The sequence below is a fragment of the Bos indicus x Bos taurus genome, chromosome 1 (assembly GCF_003369695.1).
Source record: "Bos indicus x Bos taurus breed Angus x Brahman F1 hybrid chromosome 1, Bos_hybrid_MaternalHap_v2.0, whole genome shotgun sequence".
NCBI lineage: Eukaryota > Metazoa > Chordata > Mammalia > Artiodactyla > Bovidae > Bos > Bos indicus x Bos taurus.
This window is the reverse complement of record NC_040076.1, coordinates 68091949-68116653: the sequence shown is the minus strand read 5'-3', so window position 1 is coordinate 68116653 and position 24705 is coordinate 68091949. Positions and strand designations below refer to the sequence as shown.

Here is a 24705-nt window from a genome sequence, read left to right as displayed (position 1 = left end):
AGATAATTGTGGCTCAGCTGGTAAAAGAATCCGCCTGCAATGCGGGAGACCTGGGTTCAATCCCTGGTTTGGGAAAATCCCCTGGAGAAGGGAAAGGCTACCCACTTCAGTATCCTGGCATGGAGACTGTATAGTCCACGGGGTTGAAAAGAGTTGGACACGACTGAGCAACTTTCACTTCGCTTCATGTGGAGCTTTTAACTTTCAAAATGTACTAGCATGATATATAAGCAATTTTGAGAAATCTGCTAATAACAGAGCCAAGAACCACTATTCAAAAAAAAGGGACAAGGTCAAATAGGACTGCCCTTAGCAATATTGCTGCTGGCATCCAAATGCTGGGTTGACTTGATCCAGGGGTTGGCCCAGGGTAGAAAAAGATCCAGACTTCTGTGAAATAAAGTTGGAGAGGCAAGCTAATAAGAATAAGACAAATCATGGAGGGCTTGAAAGTCAGACAGGGCATCATTTTGATGAGAAAAGAAATGAAGATCCAATAAAAGCTTTAGAGAGTGATGTGATGACATGAGTGGTTAAGGCATTTTATCTGAAAAAACTAAATCTTAATTTCCTGGCGTTGGAAAATGATTATAATATTAGAACCTACCTACTCATAGATTGCTGTAAGGATTAAATGAGATAAGGAAACTTCATTGACTTTAAAGAAAGTGAAAATGTTGATCACTCCGTTGTGTCTGACTGTTTTCGACCCCATGGACTGTAGCTCACCAGGTTCCTCTGTCCATGGAGTTCTCCAGGCAAGAATATTGGATTGAGTAGCCATTCCCTTCTCCAGGGGATCTTCCCTACCCAGGGATCAAACTCAGGTATCCTGGATTGCAGGTGGATTCTTTACCATCTGAGCCATCATCTGAAAGCCAAAGGGCTTTCAAAGGGAAGCCCATTGAAAACATTGACTTTCAAGCCCCTCTTAATGCTGGGAACGCTTCCATTATTTGCAACTGTGCAGAATATGGCTAATGAGACAATAATCATATTTTCAGGACAAAAAATTAGGACATACTCTGACAAGTAAAAGTTTTGTTCCACTGAAAATGTACTTTTCATGATGCAAATGGGAATATCCATGATATTTCAGTGATTTATGGAAAGAGTCAAACATAATTTCTGAAACTAGGATTGTCCTAGAGAAAATCCATGATGTTTAAATGGCCTTATTCTGAGAGAGGTAGTGTGGTGTAGTGTGGGAAAAGCAATGAAGGAGACCTGAATTTTTGATTCAGCTTCAACAGAAACTGTGAGCTTGTGCCAACCACTTCACCTCTTTGTGCATCAATTAGTGCTAAGGCGTGTCCAACTCTTTGCAACCCCAGGCAAGAATGATGGAGTGGGTTGCCATTTCCTCTTCCAGGGAATCTTCCTGACCCAGGGATCAAACCTACATCTCTTATGTCTCCTGCATTGGCAGGCAGGCAAATTCATTACCACTGTGCCACATGGGAAGCCCCATATTGGACTATAAGTCAGATTAAGTCCCTTCCTATTTTTGGAAAAGATGTTCCTTTTTATTTTCTAGACAGATTTTTTTTTTAAGTTCACCAGGACTAAAGTGGGGAATGAAAGAGAAGGATAAATAAAAACTGGCCATGATGTATCCGACTAATACAATTGAGGGAGTAAAAGAAGTTCATTTTGGATGCTTTTATGGGAAAGAAGAACTCTACAGTAGGAAGCTGGTGGATATGACTGTTGCATGGTTGAGAGTTTACAACTGGGGATTTGGCAGTCATCAGCACAGAAAAAGTATCCACTTCCAGTTAGAATATAGTAGATTGCAGCAGCTCAAGCCACCCACTGCAACAAATATAAAAATCTAGAAAAATTATTTTTTAAAATATTGTAAATACATCAGAGAGCTTTCGAAGCAATGGGTACTAGATTAATTCAAATTCCAGAAGGAATCTGAATTTGCCAAACCCTTCCAAAGTGAACTCATGGTAAGTCATTTTCTTCCCAGTGGACCTTTGCCAACTTTGGATGTAGACTCAGGACTGCCGGCAAGCCTTGGTAGTCAAACAGCTCTGGCATGACAGATTAGAAATTTAAGTCACCCCAAACCCTTTCGTTTTTACATAAGGTCTGACATAAAATAAAAAAAAAATACAAAGAAGCATGAAAATGTGTCTAGTAATCAAGAAGAAAAATAGACATCAAAGAGGATATCCACAGGGAAATTCAGCCACTGGAGTTATCAGAACTTGTTGACTGTAAAATAACTCTAAATAATACGTTCAGGAAAATAAAGGAAAAGATGTATAAATGGCTGAAAGTGGAGAATTCCAACACAGAAATTGTGTGTATAAAAATAACAGATATTCTAGAAATCAAAATGCAATATTTGAAATAAAGAATTTATTAAGTGGATTTATCAGCATCCTGGATAGCAGAAGACATGCTTCCTGATGGAAGAAAAGGTGCCAGGTAAGTGGAAAGAAGAAACTTTTCTAAAGAATGGAGAGGGTCAAACGCTGGTTCCTCAGGTCTTGGACAAGACAAGAACTAAGAGCTCAAGCAGCAGAGGAAAGACTATGAGGTCAAAGATATAGGCTGAGTTGGCAGCGAACGGCAGTGTGACTTCTTTCTGACATCCTTGATCTCAAGTAGGAAATTGCTTCATCTACTGGGAGTGAGGAAAACAGTTGAGTGGGACTCAGGCTTGAGGGGAGAGTCATTACCTGGAGATTAAATAAGAACTAGAAGTGTGTTCTTGGGGGCATGGCAAAGATCAACACAGAAGCAGGCGTGAAGGATCTAGAGAGTAGAGGTGGTACAAGAATGGAGTGTGCTGCCCTGAATGATCTTGCAACTGAACGATTAGTTTTGTGATGTTATTGTTTTATTAAAATAAAAACGGAGTGAGGCTTAAAGATCAGCCTAGGTCCAAATGTGATTGCCTGTGAGATTAAGTCTAACTTGATATGAGCCTACTTTTCTGGTTCTTTCAAACTCACTCAGTTTACTTAAATCTTAGAATCACATGACCATCTTTAAATATATGTTCATGCTTTGGTGTTTTATGAAAGGGTTAGTCATTCGGTCATGTCCAACTGTTTGTGACCCCATGGACTGTAGCCCTCCAGGCTCCTCTGTCCATGGAATTTTCCAGGCAAGAATACTGCAGTGGGTTGCCATTCCCTCCTCCAGGGGATCTTCCCATCCCAGGGATTGAAGCCGGGTCTCCTACATCATAGGCAAATTCTTTACAGAAATCTTAAAGATCCCCTCCCTCTTCTAGCTTCAGAAAACAACTTCAATTCTCCTAAGGGCATCCCAGCTCCTGTTCATAAACTAATGCAGAGTTACCCTGCCTTATCCTGCCTCCTCAGGAAAGGAGTTGCTGCCAATGATAGATGCTGCTCTTTCTTTCCCTTGGCTCTTACTTTCTTTCAGTTCAGTTCCGTCACTCAGTCATATCTGACTCTTTGTAACCCCATGAACCACAGCATGCCAGGCCTCCCTGTCCATCACCAACTCCCGGAGTCCACCCAAACCCATGTGCACCAAGTCGGTGATGCTATCCAACCATCTCATCCTCTGTCATCCCCTTCTCCTCCTGCCCTCAATCTTTCCCAGCATCAGGGTCTTTTCAAATGAGTCAGCTCTTCGCATCAGGTGGCCAAAGTATTGGAGTTTCAGCTTCAACATTAGTCCTACCAATGAACACCCAGGACTGATCTCCTTTAGGATGGACTGGTTGGATCTCCTTGCAGTCCAAGGGACTCTCAAGAGTGTTCTCCAACACCACAGTTCAAAAGCATCAATTCTGTGCTCAGCTTTCTTCACAGTCTGACTCTCACATCCATACATGACCACAGGAAAAACCATAGCCTTGACTAGATGGACCTTTGTTGACAAAGTAATGTCTCTTGTTTTTAATATGCTGTCTAGGTTGGTCATAACTTTCCTTCCAAGGAGTAAGCATCTTTTAATTTCATGGCTGCAGTCACCATCTGCAGTGATTTTGGAGCCCAGAAAAATAAAGTCTGACACTGTTTCCACTGTTTCCCCATCTATTCCCCATGAAGTGATGGGACCAGATGCCATGATCTTCGTTTTCTGAATGTTGAGCTTTAAGCCAACTTTTTCACTCTCCTATTTCACCTTCATCAAGAGGCTTTTTGGTTCCTCTTCACTTTCTGCCATAAGGATGGTGTCATCTGCATATCTGAGGTTATTGATATTTCTCCTGGCAATCTTGATTCCAGCTTGTGCTTCCTCCAGCCCAGCATTTCTCATGCTGTACTCTGCATATAAGTTAAATAAGTAAGGTGACAATATACAGCCTTGACGTACTCCTTTTCCTATTTGGAATCAGTTCCATGTCCAATTCTAACTGTTGCTTCCTGACCTGCATACAGGTTTCTCAAGAGGCAGGTCAGGTGGTCTGGTATTCCCATCTCTTTCAGAATTTTCCACAGTTTCTTGTGATCCACACAGTCAAAGGCTTTGGCATAGTCAATAAAGCAGAAATAGATGTTTTTCTGGAACTCTCTTGCTTTTTCAATGATCCAGCAGATGTTGGCAATTTGATCTCTGGTTCCTCTGCCTTTTCTAAAACCAGCTTGAACATCTGGAAGTTCATGGTTCATGTATTGCTGAAGCCTGACTTGGAGAATTTTGAGCATTAGTACTAGATGTTTTCGGCCTTTGTGACACTCTGAGGACACTATTTCTCTGTGATTAAAAGAAGTTTATCTGTTTTGCTAATTTATCTCAAACTTTTTTGATGGCTTCTAATCAATACTTCAGCTGAGTAATTTAACTTGGAAGTGAATTGTTCCGTTAACAACCAGTATTTTTATAGTTCCCTTTCTAATTACATTCTTTTAAAATTGTATAAGTTATATATATAAATTATGTATATGTATACATTGACTTACCTGGTGGCTCAGATGGTAAACTGAGCAACTAACACTTTCACTTTCTCTCTCTCTAAATATATGGGGCTTCCCTAGTGGCACAATTGGTAAAGAATCTGCCTGCAATCCAGGAGACCCGGGTTTGATCCCTGGGTCAGGAAGATCTGCTGGAGGAGGAAATGGCAACCCATTCCAGTGTTTTTGCATGGAGAATGCCATGGACAGAGGAGGCTGGTGGGCTACAGTATCTGGGGTTGCAGAATTAGACATGATTGAGTGACACACACACACATACATATACGTAATATAAATCTCAGCTTTTACCAGAAATTGATTTTAATAATCATCAGCATCTCTTCCATAACACATAATCTTAAAACAATGAAACAAACGGTTTTTAAACAAAAGTTTTTTAACCAAAGTACTTGAAACCAGATTTTACATCAGAGCTTCCCAACCTTTTTCAATATCATGGCATACAGAAATCTTCGTAAAGCACACTGGGGTACACTGTAGGGTTTTGGCAGGTCTATATGGAGCTTAAGAAAAATCCAATATAGTTTTATCATATAATTTCAAGAATAAGTTACACAGTGAGAGTGAAGATATTGAATGTTTACTCTCAATAAAACTTTAAATAAAATAGATTTTAAAACTTTTTAAAGAGAAATAAAGCTCATTTTCTAATCATGATTTTGCTTTATACCAAATTTTGTGTTGAAATAACTACATGCAGAAAATTTTTAATTTTCTTTTCAAATTCTTTTTTCTTTTTTTTAAATTAATTGATTTAATTGGAGGCTAATTACTTTACAATATTGTGGTGATTTTTGCCATACATTGACATGAATCAGCCACAGGTGTACATGTGTCCTCCATCCCAAACCCCGCTCCCACCCCCCACCCATCCCAGCCCTCTGGTTTGTCCCAGTGCACCAGCTTTGAGTGCCCTGCTTCATGCATCAAACTTGGACTGGTCATCTATTTCACATATGGTAATATACATGTTTCAATGCTATTCTCTCAGATCATCCCTCCCTCACCTTCTCCCACAGAGTCCAAAAGTCTGTTCTTTATATCTGTTCTTTTGCTGTCTTGCATTTGGGTCATCGTTACCATCTTTCTAAATTCCATATATATGCGTTAATATACTGTATTGGTATTTTTCTTTCTGACTTACTTCACTCTGTAAAATAGGGTGAAGTAAGTTTCATTCACCTCATTAGAACTGACTCAAATGCATTCTTTTTAATAACTGAGTAATATTCCATTGTGTATTTCTCTTCAAATTCTTATAGTCACCATCAGTGATGAAGTTTGCCCCACAGATGGTTGTTACTTAGCAAATGTTAAAAAGGTTGATTTTTCTCCGACTTACAGAAAACTCCTTTCTATTAACCAAAATTTGAATACTTTGATTTCTTCTGTCTTTGGTTGAAATTTTTAGGATAATGTGAATTGATTTCTAATTCACTTAATTTTTTTTACGTCAAGTATCTACAAGTAACATGACACCTAACAGATGTTTTGCTACTAGTCTTATTTAGGGTTAAAGTTAGAAATATTACTTAAACTCCCCACTGAACTACTTCTAACATCATGTTTCCCTTGAATCTATGAGCACTGTTGGTATACTTTTATATTTTCAAACATTCATTGTGATTTTTATTAAATTTATTCTGGTGCTTGAAAATGTCAAATAAGCCAATTTTCTGAAAAAAAAAAATCTCTCCCCAACAATTCTGCAATAAGAATCATTGACATTTTCAATTCCTCTTTTAGTTCCTAGCCTCCAGGAAAAAAAAAAAGAAAGAAAAAATTTTCCTTTGATAGGTAACTTAGTAGCAAACAGCAGACTGTTTCTTCACAAGAGCTGAAAGCAGACAAAACCATAGCAGCCTGGATTTATTAGTTGCTGCTGCTGCTGCTAAGTCGCTTCAGTCGTGTCCAACTCTGTGCGACCCCATAGACGGCAGCCCACCAGGCTCCCCTATCCCTGGGATTCTCCAGGCAAGAATACTGGAATGGGTTGCCATTTCCTTCTCCAATGCATGAAAGTGAAAAGGGAAAATGAAGTTGCTCAGTCGTGTCCGACTCTGTGCGACCCCATAGACAGCAGCCCAACAGGCTCCTCCATCCATGGAATTTTCCAGGCAAAAGTACTGGAGTGGGGTGCCATTGCCTTCTCCGGGGTTTATTAGTAACATCCTTTAATATGGAATTCACATCTACAGGCAAATATATAGACTAGACCTCTGTAAACAAAGCATGTCTTACTTGCATCTCAAGTGATCAGAACATGGAGAAGAGATATGAGGTAAAGCCCTCGCACCTTCCTGTCATCACAGCTTTCCCACTAGTACAGAAACTGTTGTTCTGCATAATCTAGAAAGTCTTATTTCTTTTAAAGTATTTAGTTACTACTCATCCTGAGTACTTTGTTTTGTTCAGTTCAGTTCCGTTCAGTCGCTCAGTCGTGTCCAACTCTTTGCGACCCCATGAATCACAGCACACCAGGCCTCCCTGTCCATCACCAACTCCCAGAGTTCACTCAAACTCATTTCCATCGAGTCGGTGATACCATCCAGCCATCTCATCCTCTGTCCTTCTCCTCCTGCCCCCAGTCATGAGTCAACTCTTCGCATGAGGTGGCCAAAGTACTGGAGTTTCAGCTTTAGCATCATTCCTTACAAAAAACACCCAGGGCTGATCTCCTTTAGGATGGACTGGTTGGATCTCCTTGCAGTCCAAGGGACTCTCAAGAGTCTTCTCCAGCACCACAGTTCAAAAGCATCAATTCTTCAGCACTCAGCTTTCTTCACAGTCCAACTCTCACATCCATACATGACCACAGGAAAAACCATAGCCTTGACTAGATGGACCTTTGTTGGCTAAGTAATGTCTCTGCTTTTCAATATGCTACATAACTTTCCTTCCAAGGAGTAAGCGTCTTTTAATTTCATGGCTGCAATCACCATCTGCAGTGATTTTGGAGCCCAGAAAAATAAAGTCTGACACTGTTTCCACTGTTTCCCCATCTATTTCCCATGAAGTGATGGGACCAGATACTATGATCTTCGTTTTCTGAATGTTGATCTTTAAGCCAACTTTTTCACTCTCCTCTTTCACCTTCATCAAGAGGCTTTTTAGTTCCTCTTCACTTTCTGCCATAAGGATGGTGTCATCTGCATATCTGAGGTTATTGATATTTCTCCTGGCAATCTTGATTCCAGCTTGTGCTTCTTCTAGCCCAGCGTTTCTCATGATATGCTCTGCATGTAAGTTAAACAAGCAGGGTGACAATATACAGCCTTGACATACTCCTTTTCCTATTTGGAACTAGTCTGTTGCTCCATGTCCAGTTCTAACTGTTGCTTCCTGACCTGCATACAGATTTCTCAAGAGGCAGGTCAGGTGGTCTGGTATTCCCTTCTCTTTCAGAATTTTCCACAGCTTATTGTGATCCACACAGTCAAAGGCTATGGCATAGTCAATAAAGCAGAAATAGATGTTTTTCTGGAACTCTCTTGCTTTTTCAATGATCCAGTAGATGTTGGCAATTTGATCTCTGGTTCCTCTGCCTTTTCTAAAACCAGCTTGAACATCAGGAAGTTCATGGTTCACGTATTGCTGAAGCTGGCTTGGAGAATTTTGAGCATTACTTTACTAGCATGTGAGATGAGTACAATTGTGCAGTAGTTTGAGCATTCTTTGGCATTGCCTTTCTTTGGGACTGGAATGAAAACTGACCTTTTCCAGTCCTGTGGCCACTGCTGAATTTTCCAAATTTGTTGGCATATTGAATGCAGTACTTTCACAGCATCATCTTTCAGGATTTGAAATAGCTCAACTGGAATTCATCGCCTCCATTAGCTTTATTCGTAGTGATGCTTTCTTTTTTTTTTTTTTCAGTGTTACAGCTCTATTTTATTTAGAAGATAGCAGGAGAATCCAAGACTTGAAGAGAAGAGAGTGGAGGAGTGCGTGGGGAGGGAGGGAGAGAGAGTGAGAGAGAGAGAGTGATAGAGAGAAAGAGAGAGAGAGAGCGCATGCATGTGGGAGAGAGAGTCCGAGAGAAAGCACTTTGGCTCCTCCTTTTATATGTTTTTTCCTCCACCTGGGCCTGCCCTATGCAAATTGGGCTTAGCCAGGAGTGCTGTTTGTTCTGCCTGAAGTTTTCACTCTGGTCCTTGGACCTTCCTTTGACCTTCCTTGTCTTTTAGCCACCTCCATTTTGGACTCCTTTTCCCTATTCTACCTACCTAACATTCCCCCCTCAAGAGATGGGAGGCCCAATTCTTTGGGAATAGGGGTGTCGAGGTCTTTCTGGCTACTTCCTGCTGAGCTGGGGTGGCGAGGGGTATTGGGCCTCCCCCTCTTGCTAGTCTCAATCCTCAGAGTCCTTATAGCGGTGTCCAAGGGTGTGTAATATTTTCCGTGGTCAGCTGTAGTTTTATACCTTTGTTGAACTGGCACTGCATGTTGTAGCTGGTTGACCTGGGCAGAGACAAAACAGGTTAGACAATTGACAGTACATGGAATAATCATAGACATCATCAATATAGCATAACAAGGACTAGTAGGGACATTGGTCAATTTTAAATTCACATGGCCAGGATGGCTCAAGTCCCTCCTTGTTCAGGGATCAGAAGATCTATCTCCTGTCTGTTTTGGAGTACAGTCTCTGTCAAGCTGTGTTGGCTCCTTAGAGTTATCCTGAGAAATCTTATCCCCAGAAATCAGATTTTGGGGGTGTTCATTAGAATGGCACTCATTGGTAGTTCTGAATAGGTATCTGAGATCTCCCAGGGGCTCACAGGTGTATTGAGTGTCCTCTTCTGTTTTCTTCTATGGCTTGACTCGTGAGCAGTGAATCCAGGAGTCATGTCCTGGTACCTTGACTGCTGTGGGGGTAGAAAGTACTACAGGGTAGGGGCCCTTCCATGTGGGCTGGAGTTGAGCCTTTGGGAACCCATCTTTCCAGACTTTAATTAGGACTTGAGTTCCTGGAGCATATAGTGGTGACTCTTTAGAATCTTTTGGGTCCTGGTTCATACCCCACAAGCGTATATTCTGTTGGAATTGCCCAATGGCCATGGTATAAGACTGGAGGGTCTGAACCTCTGAATCTAGGAAGAGGTCATTGACATAAACAAAAGGTCTCCCACATAGCATCTCATAAGGACTAAGGCCAACCTGTTCCTTAGGGGAATGCGGGTGTGGAGGAGAGCTATTGGTAAAGCCTCCTTCCATCCCAGGGAGGTCTCCTGGGTTATCTTTTTTATCGCTGATTTTAAGAATTGATTGGCTCTTTCTACTTTTCCTGAAGATTGACGCCTCCAGGCACAATGGAGATAATAAGTAATGCCCAATGCTTTCGAGATTCCTTGGGTGACCTTAGAAGTAAATGATGTCCCATTGTCACTTTGTAATGACCTGGGCAGACCAAATCTTGGAATGATTTCATGGAGCAGTTTTTTTACCACCTCCTTAGCCTTCTCAGTCCGGGTGGGAAAGCCTTCAATCCATCCTGTGAATGTATCTATCATGACTAATAGGTATTTATACCCATGAGAAACTGGCATCTGGGTGAAGTCCATCTGCCAGTCCTCTCCTGGGTAGGCCCCACGTCATTGGATGGGCTGGGCCAGCTGGGGTCTTCGAGCTCCTTGGGGGTTATTTGGCAAATGGGACAAGAGGAGACCACCTGTCTTATAGTTGTTTGGAGGCCTGTTCCTCTGAAGGACCTTTCTAGTAATATTTGGAGGGCCTTTTCTCCTAAATGAGTAGTGGCATGTAAGGAGTTAACCAACTTCCATTGGAGGTTTCCAGGCAGAAAAAGGAGTCTCTCCTTTTGGAACCACCCCATATGATCTTCTTGAAAGCCCTCGCTCTTAGCTTTAAGAGTTTCACCTTCAGTATATGAAGGAGTTTCTGGCAAATTAGTCTGTGGAACTAAGGTGGCAATCCCTATTAGGTCATGGTTCTGTAATGCTGCTCTCCTAGCTGCCTGATCAGCTGCTTGGTTCCCTTGTACCACTTCAGTGTTCCCTTTTTGGTGTCCTTTACAGTGGGAGACTGAAACCTCAGTGGGCAGATGGACTGCCTCCAAGAGTCGAAGAATCTGATCACCATATTTGATTGGGGACCCTCGGGTGGTCAAGTGGCCCCTTCCTTTCCAAACAGCTGCATGTGCATGTAGCACCAGAAAGGCATACTTGGAGTCAGTGTAAATGGCTATTCTTTTTCCTTTTCCCAGCTCTAAAGCTCGAGTCAGGGCTATGAGCTCAGCTAATTGGGCTGAAGTACCTGGTGGCAGAGGCTTAGCCTCTATGGTCTCAAAATTGGAGACTACTGCATACCCAGCTCTTCTTTTTCCATCCAAGACAAAGCTGCTTCCGTCAGTGTACCAGATTTCCTCAGGATTGGTCAGAGGATCTTCTGAAAATCCCTCTCGGGGTTTTGTCCAGTGGTCCAAGGTTTCTTAACCGGAGGTCTTCTGGAATCTGAGACTGGGCCGTGTGAGCTTTCTGCTGAGTTCGTTTTTCGCTGTCCCGGTTTCCAGCACAATGGGTCTTTCCCTGCACTGGGTTTCTTCGCCTTCTGCTTCTAGTGTGGGAGCTTCGCTGAGTTGGGCTCCTGTTGTGCTTGGCCTCTTCCACGCAGAGGTTGTTTCAGCCAGGTTAAACCCGAGTCACGGCACCATAGATGTCACGCGAGTGTATGTTCCTCGGTTCTTTGTCTCGTCACAACAAAGATTTGGAGCGACGGACATTAAAGCCCTCGGCGCATCACAGCTCTTGGGTCTTGGACAAACTGTGCTACAGCTCTTAGGCAAATCAGTGTTACAGCTCTATTTTATTTAGAAGATAGCAGGAGAATCCAAGACTTGAAGAGAAGAGAGTGGAGGAGTGCGTGGGGAGGGAGGGAGAGAGACTGAGAGAGAGAGAGTGAGAGAGAGAGAGACAGAGAGAGAGAGAGAGTGCATGCACGCAGGAGAGAGAGTCCTGTAGTGATGCTTTCTAAGGTCCACTTGACTTCACATTCCAGGATGTCTGGCTCTAGGTGAGTGATCACACCATCGTGATTTCATGAAGCTCTTTTTGTACAGTTCTTTGTATTCTTGCCACCTCTTCTTAATATCTTCTGTTTCTGTTAGGTCCATACCATTTCTGTCCTTTATTGAGCCCATCTTTGCATGAAATGTTCCCTTGGTATCTCTAATTTTCTTGAAGAGATCCCTAGTCTTTCCCATTCTGTTGCTTTCCTCTATTTCTTTGCATTGATCTCTGAGGAAGGCTTTCTTATCTCTCCTTGCTATTCTTTGTAACTCTGCATTCGGATGCTTATATCTTTCCTTTTCTCCTTTGCTTTTCACTTCCCTTCTTTTCACAGCTATTTTTAAGGCCTCCCCAGACAGCCATTTTGCTTTTTTGTATTTCTTTTCCATGGGGATGGTCTTGATCCCTGTCTCCTGTACAATGTCACGAACTTCTGTCCATAGTTCATCAAGCACTCTATCAGATCTAGTCCCTTAAATCTATTTCTCACTTCTACTGTATAGTCATAAGGGATTTGATTTAGGTCATACCTGAATGGTCTAGTGGTTTTCCCTACATTCTTCAATTTAAGTCTGAATTTGGCAATAAGGAGTTCATGATCTGAGCCACAGTCACTGTACAGAGCTTCTCCATCTTTGGCTGCAAAGAATATAATCAATCTGATTTCAGTGTTGACCATCTGGTGATATCCATGTGTAGAGTCTTCTCTTATGTTGTTGGAAGAGAGTGTTGGCTATGACCAGTGCGTTCTCTTGGCAAAACTCTATTAGTCTTTGCCCTGCTTCATTCCGTGTTCCAAGGCCAAATTTGCCTGTTACTCCAGGTGTTTCTTAACTTCCTACTTTTGCATTCCAGTCCCCTATAATGAAAAGGACATCTTTTTTGGATGTTAGTTCTAAAAGGTCTTGTAGGTCTTCATAGAACCGTTCAACTTCAGCTTCTTCAGTGTTACTGGTTGGGGCATAGATTTGGATTACTGTGATATTGAATGGTTTGCCTTGGAAACGAACAGAGATCACTCTGTCGTTTTTGAGATTGCATCCAAGTACTGCATTTCAGACTCTTGTTGACCATGATGGCTACACCATTTCTTCTAAGGGATTCCTGCCCACAGTAGTAGATATAATGGTCATCTGAGTGAAATTCACCCATTCCAGTCCATTTGAGTTTGCTGATTCCTAGAATGTTGTTTACTCTTGCCACCTCCTGTTTGACCACTTCCAATTTGCCTTGATTCATGGACCTAACATTCCAGGTTCCTATGCAATATTGCTCTTTACAGCATTGGACTTTGCTTCCACCACCAATCACATCCACAGCTAGGTATTGTTTTTGCTTTGGCTCCATCCCTTCATTCGTTTTGGAGTTATTTCTCCACTGATCTCCAGTAGCATATTGGGCACCTACTAACCTGGGAAGTTCCCCTTTCAGTGTCCTATCTTTTTGCCTTTTCATACTGTTCATGGGGTTCTCAAGGCACTTTCTGGCAAATCAGTATTCTTCCAAGCCTTCCCCTTGAGGGATGCTAACTAGTGCTGTTAACTGTACACTCTTACTAACATCTGTAGATTCATCACCCTGCAAGGAAACACTTTGATTTGGTCATGTGGAGACTGCATCTATGCATCTTCTAATAGTAATGTTCCATTTTTATATTTCCTTTGCTTCATTTGGTTCCGAATGTGATCATATCTCAGGCAGGTGGGTAAAATGATTCTGTAATTGTGGGAGACATTTTGGTCTTACTTCTTAATTATGTGACCTTTTAATTAGCTTCCTGAACCCAACCTGATATAAACTACCATGTAGTTGTAAACACCTTTGTAAAACGTTTCATAAAGCAGTGGTTTTCAAAGTGTGGTTTCAGGGACTTCTGAGGATCCTTGAGATTTTAGGGGGTAGGAATCCATGAAGATAAAGCTATTTTTGTAATAATATCAAGACACTGTAGGTCTTTCTCATGCTTCTTCTTAAGAGCATACACTGGAGTTTCCCAGAAGCTACACGATGTGTGATTGAATTCAGTCAAATGGATTGAATGCAAAAAGCAGATATGATAATCTAGCTGGTTCTATTAAGCCAGACAATAGAAGACTTTCAGAAAATATAATGCCACACTTCTCACTAAGAATTTTTGTTGGTTTGTTTTCTAGAAACTATAGTTATTTTTTATAAGATATGAAGGAGCTATTTTTATTTTAAAATAAATATTTTAAAATTCCTAAAATGACAAATATTGCATGATATAACCCATATTAACAAAAGACTTTTTGGATCCTCAATAACTTTTCAGAATGTAAGGGGTGCTGAGATCAAAGACTTTGAGAATTAATCTCTTAAAAGACTATCTGTATAATATAGATATTTTCTGTTAAGGCTCTGGCATAATTTACCTGGCACCATTTTTTTCACTCGATAACTTTTCCATTAAAATGAGATATTTAGGCAGATATCTGGGTAAAGAAAAAAATTATCAGAGCAAACAAATCCAAATTTCAAATAGTCCTCACTATGTTGCCTAATAAGTGATTTTAATTTATATTTTGGACTATATGTATAATGTCTGTGAATCTGCACAAGTATTAAATTATAATTAGATATTAATTCAAAATTATATTTTATAGTAGGAAAATCGGAGAAGGCAATGGCACCCCACTCCACCACTCTTGCCTGGAAAATCCCATGGACGGAGGAGCCTGGTGGGCGGCAGTCCAAGGGTTCGCAAAGAGTCGGACACAACTGAGCGACTTCCCTTTCCCTTTTCACTTTCATACATTGGAGAAGGAAATGGCAACCCAATCCAGTGTTCTTGCCTGGAGAATCCCAGGGACGGTGGAGCCTGGTTGGCTGCCATCTATGGGATTGCACAGACGGACACGACTGAAGCGACTTAGCAGCAGCAGCAGCAGCAGCAGTAGGAAAATAAATCATATATTTAAAATACTTGAGACTATAGGCCTTTTTTACTGTAACAAATCAGTTTTCAGATAGAAGAAAATTGTTCATTTTCTGTAGAGTAGTTTCATAACACTTTTGAAAAGGGGAATTTTAAGAAATGCTACCATTTAATTTAGCAGTTAAAATGCTAAACTGTCCACAAAATTTAAATATTACTCATACTCAAGTATAGTTGAAGTATTTTGGGAAATATTTTTATAAGGTAATAAAGGCCCACAGTCTCTTACTGAATCAATTAAATTATTTTACACTATTATTTGCTTTTAGAAGAGAGCTTAATTTTTTAATTTCCACAAACAACATCATTATAGAATTTCATACTGAATCAAATTTTGGATATTTAACATCACAAACCAAGGATAAATAAATATATAAATCAAGACACAATTTTTTTAAATTAACAAAATCAATTATGTTTTATTAGAGAGAAGTAATAATGATGATTAAAACATATACCTTCTTTTGGGGGAGTAAATTTTAAAAATAACAGAAAATTAAAGGAAGACCTAAGTACTGGAAACATATATGCACAAAACTTTGGCACTGACAGTAAATACATGGCAGTTACCACAGTGATCAAACTTACAGAGGTGGTTTTAACATGGTGGTTAAAGGGGGAAATTCTATAAAAGCATCTCTGCTGGCATGTGCTCTGCCTAAAACCTTAAGCACCAAAACAATAATCACAGAAATCTGGAAGTTTACTGACTGAGTGAAACAATATCCAAATATAATTTCAACTGTTACAAATTTGTGTATAGTTGTAAAATGGTTGTAAATTTTGTATCACTATGAAAAGTATACAATCACTAATCAATCACTGCACACCTGTAACCCATTCTGCCATGACCACTTGTGGGAAGCTCCGCTTTAGAGATCTATAAAGGCAGAATAGGATGAGATGGTAAAATGTGTACTACAAAGAATATGTGATGATACTCAAGGTTTGTAGGAAGGCTCGTGGCATAGCACAGACTCAAGATGAACCTTGGCGAGGATGTGCAGGATTTTAACAGATGGGAAGAAAGAGGGAGGACCCCTCAACTAAGCCAGGCTGAATTAGTAACATACTGAGGGAAAGAGGAAAGCTGGATGGAGTATTACTAACAGTGGGAAAGTGCTAAGCTTTGAATTCATAATTTTTTTGGAAAGTGGCCAGAGTAAACCATGTGTTAGAAATTTATGTTGATAAATACTAGTAAAAATTTATACTGTAAAATTCTATATAAATTTATTTAATGGAGAGCCTTGAAAGTCAGGATTGGATTATCATTTTGTCAGCTGGACTTTCTGACCTATTAACAGCAGTGTAGAAGGTAGATCAGGACATACCAGTCAGGAGAGACCAGAGAGTAACCCAAGACAGGGTAGCCCATTAGGAGGTGAAGGACTGAACCAGAGTAAATGAGGTGAAAATAAAGAGGAAGGGATGAGTAGGAGACACATGTCAAACGAAACATCAATGAGATTTAGTGACAGATTCAACAGACTAAAGAGAATAGAGGCTCCAGGGCTTGGAGGCCGAACGACCAAGGAATGGTGGCATTGTATTCAGAAACAAATCTAGAGAGGGGACTTGGGAGATGGAGAATGAGTGACTGAACAACAACAAAAAGATTTGTTTTATATATATTATATACCTATGTATATATAAATATATTTTACATATATGTATTTGGTGGTAAAATATACATAAAACTGACCACATTAACCATTTTTAAGTGTACAGTTCAGTGGCATTCAATACCTTCACATTTTTGTGACATCATCACTCCCATCCATCTGCACAACTTTCTCATCTTTCTAAACTGAAACCGTACCTGTTACCTAACAGTCATGTCCAACTCTTAGTGACCTCATGGAGTGCAGCAGGCCAGGCTTCCCTGTCCTTCACTATCTCACGGAGTTTGCTCAGACTCATGTCCTTTGAGTTGGTGATGCCATCCAACCATCCTATCCTCTGTCGCCCATTCTTTTCCTGCCCTCAATCTTTCCCAGTATCAGGGTCTTTTCCAATGAGTCGGCTCTTCACATAGGTGGCCAAAGTATTGGAGCTTCAGCATGAATCCTTCCAGTGAGTATTCATGGTTGATTTCCTTTAGGATTGACTTGTTTCATAAATACAGTTGACCACTTTAACCAGATATATATGTATGGTTATGAGCAGACAATATGAGCAAACTAAGTTACTGCCCCTTGCTAGATAAAATGAATTGAAAAGTTATCAGAAACAATCAACTTGTAATAATAACTGTTAAAATTATGAACTGTTTCATACATACAAATAAAATACATAACTAAATTTAAACATAAAAATGATGAAACATACATGTAAGCTTAAAACATAGAACATTCCTAATAGTGTTGGGACTCCTGTTGCATCTCCCTCCCTGATGGTATCTCTCTCCCTCCCCTATCAAGGACAATACCATTCTGAATTTGTGTTTATCATCCTTTGCTCTTTCTTATAATACTATATGCATAATAACTTATAATTTAATTTCTTATAATGCTATTCTTATTATATATGTGACCCTAACTAATATACGGCTTGTTCCACCCAGCATCATGAGATTCACCCTGGTGAGGACTTGTGCTATCTTCCCAATGAATTGAAGCTTTTATATTATGTAGTGACCCTCTTTATTCTTACATGCTTTGTGCCTTAAAGTCTCTTTCATCTGGTTTTGACTCATCTACCTCAACTTTCCTTTGGTTATTATTTGCCTATTTATCCATACATCCTTTTACCTTCAGCCTTTCTGTGTACTTGAGTCTTTTCAGGTGTGCCTGCAACTAGACATTTAAAAAATCCAGTCTGACAATTTCTGTATTTTAATTGACACATTTAAGACCTTTCCTTTTTACTGATTACTGATATATGTGACTTCTCTTCTATCATGTCATTTATCCACTTTTCCTATGCTTCCCCCAGCCCCTCTTTTCTTGCCTTCTTTTGGATCAATCAAGTTGCGTTGTTATTACTCTTAATTCCTTTTCTTATTTCTGATTGGTGGTTATATTACTTTTATGGTAATTACCCTTGAATTTTTGTATGCAAAATTGATGTCTTTAGACCCTTCTTCCTCTGAACAATAGTACACAAAATGGAAGATAACGGAGTACCACCAACCTGATACCACTTTAATTTCTTGTCTTGAGATTTCCCAACCAGGCTGGTAGTATAAATTTAAAACTTAGACCTAGCTTGTGGCTTCATATTTGTGGGAGACTATTTCTCCCCCAATAAGAAGCAGCAACCCTGGAGTAGGAAATGGCAACCCTCTCTAGTGTTCTTGCCTGGGAAATGCTATGGACTGTAGGGCTACAGTCCATGGCCTACAGTCCATGGGGTCACAAAGAGTTGGACATGACTTAGCTACTGACCAACCACAAAAGAAGCAGCAAGGGAGAAAGATTTCTGTGCCACTTGCCCTTTGCCAGTAGGCAGGTATTGAGTCCCATCCTTTCACACTAAGTGTGTGAACCCTAAAGGGTTTCAGGTTTAGGGGAATAAGAGAGTCTTCCTTTCAGCTGTTTACTTTTTCACTCCTTGCCTGGCCTTTTATCTCAAAGCCTCAGTTCCTGGCATCTACATTTGCCCCAAGCCAGCCCTAACCTCTTCATTTGCTTTCCACTCTCATTTCTGCCTTACTTATGTGGCACATGAGGATTCCCCTCACTTTCTTGCAAGCTCAGCAAAGCAATTTGAAAGGTGTGTTTGCTGGGATTTGTCTCATATCCAGGTGTTTCGAAGAGACAGGGCTTTTCAGAACATTTATACTCTATTTTAAAGCAAACAAAGTCTTTTCATCTGTTGTTCATTTGCACATGGTGTTGTATACTATCTATGGATTTTCATGTTTTGTTTCAATTTACCCTGGAACTTTTTGAATGAAACATACAAGTTTCTCTTTACAATTAAAGTAGATGAGTATACCTGCAAAGGTATAGAGAGCTGTTCATCAAATGGCTCTTTAGTGACTATTTTTATTTGGAAATATGTAATACAATGTCAAGTAATGGAGGATTCACAGAGTAAATTTTGCTACAACTCTTATGGGACCAATAAGACTTGTGTGATATGGAAGATGGTAGTAATCTGATGTTGAGCAAATTATTTTGCATGAACCCATTTTTATTTATACAAATATGTATTTACACTGGAAAAATTCTGAATGGAGAGATTCAGTATTTTGGGGGTGCTATCATTAGAGGTCTTTCTGTTTACTTCTTATTGATCTCTATGTTTTTTTTGTAAATTAGCAATAATCCTACCTCGGATAAACCTCATTGGCCAGGAAACCGCCACTGTGCAAAGCTAACCTCTACTTTTTTAATGAACAAATAATATTGTGTGTTTTTTAAGTAAATGAAAGAATTAATTATAACAATAGAAAGCGGGGATTAGTGAAGGCCTTCTAACTTCGGGGTCGTGTAACAATAGGTCTGTCTTGTGGGGTAGTGAACCCCCAATATTGAGAGTGTCTCACAGAGGCTGGGTGACCTCCTGTCGAAGATTCCTGTCATCTTATGATTCAAAGATTCTCATTTTCTTTTTCCTCTGACAATAGGTCAATCAATCAATGCCTCAGACAGATAAGCAAATATGCATTCCTCCAGAGCTGCCGGAATTGCTGAAGCAATTCACCAAAGCCGCCATTCGGTCCCAGCCGCAGGATCTCATCCAGTGGGCTGCAGAGTACGTACTCCTTTCTCACCTCCAGCCCCGGTTCCCCTTGGAGGTGGAGGTGGAGGTGGCGGGTGGAGGAGGGAAGGTTTGCAAAACTGAGAGGAGGTTGTCATGGCTGCAGCCTGGGAGTCGGGACTGATTAGCATAATCTTTGTGATGTTCAGCTGTCACGTTGCTTTGATACTTGAAATCCATACAGAAATCCCGCAAACTGAGAGGATGGAGGCCCTTCGCCAAGTAAACCAGACTGAGCGACTGGACGCCAGGGCTATAGTCAAAGTCCTAGGGCAATCAGCAAGAGTTAGATTACCACATCACATCACTCAAGCACATTCCACTGGGTCCCTGCTCCCACCCCCGCCCCTCCCCCACTCCCTGTCCCAGTGGAAAGAAAGGCCCAGAGTCCCTCGGAGCTTTAGCCTGCCTTTCCCTGATGTAAACCAGAGCCTCATTCTCAGATTTCACCACCAGATGGCAGCAGTGCACATGTGGGGGAGCTATGCGATGAGCCCGCGGGGCGGACTGTGTGGGATCAGTCCAAGTGGGTTCTCTCCTGAGTTAAAGCCTGTAATGAGATCCCTTCCTCTACTACTGTTAAAACTCATTCTTGAGCCTAGCCACAGACACTTTGTATCTCATCTTTGGGGAAATCGCTATTTTCTTGACTTTGAACCAATGTATTCCTTCAGCATAAGGATTCCACACTGCACTAGTGATGGGGGCAGGCGGAGCAGCGGCCTGGCTTCATTGTGCCTCAAACACAGGTGTCCTCTTTCAGGAGACACCTCCAGAGGCTGCCCAGTGGAAGGAGCTCACTCAGTAACTGCTAGCCGGGACTGAAACTTTACAGAGAAAGGCTCCCAGCTACGAAATTGCTCCTTAGACAAAAGTGCCTGCATGAATCCGGGAACTGAGGCTTGGGGCAGAGTTAGGAGTGGACCAATCCTCCCAGGGACCACTTTCAGGCTAGTTTTACTGTTTGGTGATGGCCTCCTTAGTAGGGCTTCACTGGGAGAGGGGTTACGGAGTCACAGGCTGCAGACCAGAGCTGGTAGGTTGGGGGAGGAGAGAGCACCTTCCTCCTGAGGTTGAGGAGGTCCATTGAGCAGGTGGTGAGGAGGAAGCACTGATACCTCTGAGAAGGCTCAAGATGTACCAAAAGGACCCTCACGGAGTCTCCCTGGCCAGTGTGCTCCTGCTCCTGGGCTGGGCTAGTATGAAGTTTCTACAAATGGAAGGAAAATGAGCCAGTAGCGCTCATAAAAACAAGACACAAGTGGGGTTGCTTTGCCTGGTAATGAAACCTGTTTAGTTTTCCATTCTCAACTTTATATATAACGTCTAGGATCGAACTTTAAGCATCAGAAGACTAATTTCCTTTGGCACACCCAGACAGACTTTTATACTACACGATAGTTTAAAACCTCATTTTATTGTTCTTGCACTGCTGCTTTATAGCAAGAAAAATGACATTTCTTGGTAGTGTCCCTGACATTTATGGGAGAAAACATTCCACTGTTGTAGTTTGCTTGCTTCCATATCGTATCGTGTGCTGTAAGTGTTGTAGATATCCGTGAAGAATCAGTTTGTAGTTTAACTACAGTGAAAAAGGAGAACATGACCTAAGAGCACTTTCCATCTATTCAGACACAGAAAGCACTTGTCAGATGGTTTTATGCGGCTTAGAAACCTGCAGCATTTTAGAGATAAAACTCTATGAAGTGTTTTCATGACAAAATGTCTATTTACCACGAGCCAAAGTTTCCCTGCATATATACTATCCATGAAGAAACCACCTCCCAGACGTCAGCAGGACACAAACTCTTTTGTCTTGTGTTGGGTATGTGTGACCACACAAATGTGAAGAACCATGGAAATGCTCACTACAAACGAAGCCAGATAACCCACAGAGGATTACACTCATGACTACAGGCTCAGTTCCACACACTCTAACCAACGCTGCTACAAGGCCCAAAGATGCTGCTGAGCCTCACTCACCCCACACTGACCTGGTCTGCAGAGACCACTCAGGTACATTAGTAGGGTGACCTGGAAGTATTTCTTCTGTCCTCCCTGTGGATGACCTCCAAGGGGTGCCTGGAAGATGTTTTGGTCTTGGAAGCTGTTGCTCTGCGTTGTGTGATGACACAACTTAGACACGGCTAAGAGACAGGCCATGGTTTACCCCATCACTGTAAGTTGTTCAATCTCTCAGTTGTGTCTAACTCTTTATGACACCATGGACTGCAGCACGCCAGGCCTCCCTGTCCCTCACTATCTCCTGGAGTTTACCCAAGTTCATGTGCATTGAATCAGTGATGCTATCCAACCATCTCATCATTGTATAATTTCACCCTAAAATGGGCTTTTATAAAATTTCATCTGAATTCTTTGTATATTACCTGGAGCTGGAGAAATTCATAAAACGTAAGAGAGGGACAGAGGCTGTGATCCATGGGTAGTCAATAACGAGGCTTCTAATGGAGACAGGCCTTTCCACATAGCATCAGTGCCCTGTGGATCAACTGCTCATGTCTGTTCCCTGCTGCAGGCAGCCAGTTTCCTTCATAGGTCAGTCCCAGAACAGAACTCATTGTTTTTCCCACTGCACCAAAACAAAGTGCGTTCCACAAAGCGCTGATGTTCAGGCAGTACTGAAATTTTGAGGGAAGATGAAGATTTTAGGGCTTCCCAGGTGGCTCCGTGGTAAAGAAACTGCCTGCCAATGTAGGAGACTCCCACTAGTTAATGGGGACTTCCCAGGTGGAGCTAGTGGTAAAGAGCCCACCTGCCAATGTGGGAGACGTAAGAGATGCAGGTTCAATTCCTGGGTCGGGAAGATCCTCTGGAGAAAGGCATGGCAACCCACTCCAGTAATCTTGCCTGGAGAATCCTGTGGACAGAGGAGCCTGGCAGGCTATGGTTCATAGGATCACAAGGAGTTGAACATGACAAAGTGACTTAGCACCACTGCCTAATACCAACTTTAAGTAAGTAGATAGCCATCATACCAAGCATAAAGATTTTTATGTTTGAAAAAAGGTCCTTCGGGTACTAGGATTCTTCCTTCATAAAAAAGAGTAGGGGATTTAAAACAACAATAATTTTCTTTCCTTTTATACGCATACATATATATAGACATGTGTATGTACATATACTATATATATTATTATATCTCAACACACATATGTCTGTATATGTGTGTATGTCTCTTTTTGTGCATGTACACACATAAATGGAAAACATTTAGAAGGGAATGACAAAAAAATACCCAGACCCACTATACTTCAGGGAATTTCATACCAAACTTTTGTTGGTTATCCCACATCCTTGGAGAAAAACAAATCTACTTATTCCCTAAGCCATCTCTAGACCTTAAGTGTGAAGTAACATTCAGGCTTTTCCTGTACATAAATGAACTAAAAACAACATCTGGCATATTTGTCATCATTTAGTTGCAACCCCATGGACTGTAGTTCGCCAGGCTCATCTGTCCATGGGATTTTCCAGGCAAGAATACTGGAGTGGGTTGCCAGTTCCTTCTCTGGGGGATTTTCCTAACCCAGGGATCAAACCTGCATCTCCTGCTCGGCAGGCAAATTTTTTTTTACCACTGAGCCACCTGGGAAGTCCATCTAGCATACAGAAGCCACTTAATAAATGTTCTTTCCTCCACCTCTACCCTCAAAAAAAGGGGAGAAGGGATTCCCAAAGCAGCCAGAGGCCACTAAAGTACAGGCTGGTCCCCCACCCCTTTTTTTCTTGTAGATATTTTGGGGCTATGTCCCGTGGAGAGATTCCTCCAGTAAGAGAGCGGTCTGAGCGAGTGGCTTTGTCTAACTGGGCTGAGCTGACACCGGAGCTGTTAAAGATCCTGCATTCCCGGGTAAGCGCCAACAGGCAGTGCAGATAAGGAATGTGGGGGTGATACTGAGTTTGGATGGGTGCAGACCAAAGTCCCCTTGCTCATCAGCTGGCCACTCAGCACTGTCTTAAAATTCACTAAAGTGTGCACTGAGAGTAAATCTTCCCTTGTGAAAATAGGAATGATGCTGAAATAGGCTGTAAGCTGACTTGTCACTTGGGTCATTCCGCATTGTCCTGAAGCTGCCAGAACAGTCAGGGGCTCAGTGCAATTTGAATTCCTTCTCTCTAGAAAATGCAGGTCCACATCCCCTGACAGTGTCTTCCTTACTGATCAAGTCCAGATATGATGCCAATCAGAGTTTGGGGAGGGGCATATTATAGTTCCCCAGTTATCTCAGGTGCCAACATAGCCTTGCTTTTAGGCTCTCTGCACAGCCATATCATCCTGAGAGCTGTCCTGGGAATGGTTGAGAAGAGTCTGTCCTAAGAAAACTTGCAGCTTGGCCAACTCCCAAGAAATATGATTTAGCACTACCATACCTCATTTTAGGATACAGGTTTGAGGTGATTCAGGATTGACTTAGCCAAACGAGTTGGTCCCAGAGGCTTAGCATTTCACTGGAATCAGAGGACCAGGGAAGGCATAGTAGGACTTCACTGGGGCATCTGCACCCTTATTGTATTGTTGGCCAACAACTAGCCGCTTGTGCCCTTCTCCTCTTGACTGCCAAGCACTTTGTGCAGTGGACATGGCAGAGAGCCAAGGTGCCTCAGAACGAGCAACATCAGCCATCCATACCATGGACCCCGTATTAAAGCAATGCATTTAGAGTCTAGTACAAAGAACTCAGTGGGGTCTAGAAGCAAGGGATTTAACATCTAGTTCTAGTTCTAGTTTCACCACTAATTAGTGTTTCCAGACAAGTTCTCTACTCCTTGGTTTCATTTTCAGGCTGCCCTCTCTGCCTTATAGGGACAACCTAGGGATGAAACAGCAAATAATAAAAGACCTAGAAAAAAATTAAAGTGTGATATACGTGTATGTTTTCCCCATAACTCTGATACCTGAAGTTCAAGTGATTAAATTATATATCAGAACGTTCTTCACTGGGCTGAACGTTTCTCTACCCTTGCAAAGAGAACTGCCAGAGTCCCTGCTGACCCCTGACACCTTCCCCCACCCCTTGCTGTATGCTGGGAGAACAGGGCCCTTGCCCTGGCAGGTGTCCTCAGGGCCTTCTCTCCT

At 41.6% G+C, this 24705-nt stretch overlaps 1 protein-coding gene and 1 pseudogene across 1 annotated transcript in view; one reads left to right on the top strand and one right to left on the bottom strand.

The window, feature by feature from the left end:
- ROPN1 (rhophilin associated tail protein 1) overlaps nt 1-24705 on the top strand; it is a 35241-nt gene that overhangs the window by 4600 nt on the left and 5936 nt on the right. Inside the window, exons 2-3 of the mRNA XM_027536174.1 lie at nt 19474-19601; nt 23361-23478. Of these exons, the coding sequence (XP_027391975.1) occupies nt 19486-19601; nt 23361-23478 (234 nt within the window). The 5' untranslated portion in view covers nt 19474-19485. The remainder of the gene's footprint in view (nt 1-19473; nt 19602-23360; nt 23479-24705) is intronic.
- Nucleotides 19045-19222, bottom strand: LOC113899784 (annotated as a pseudogene).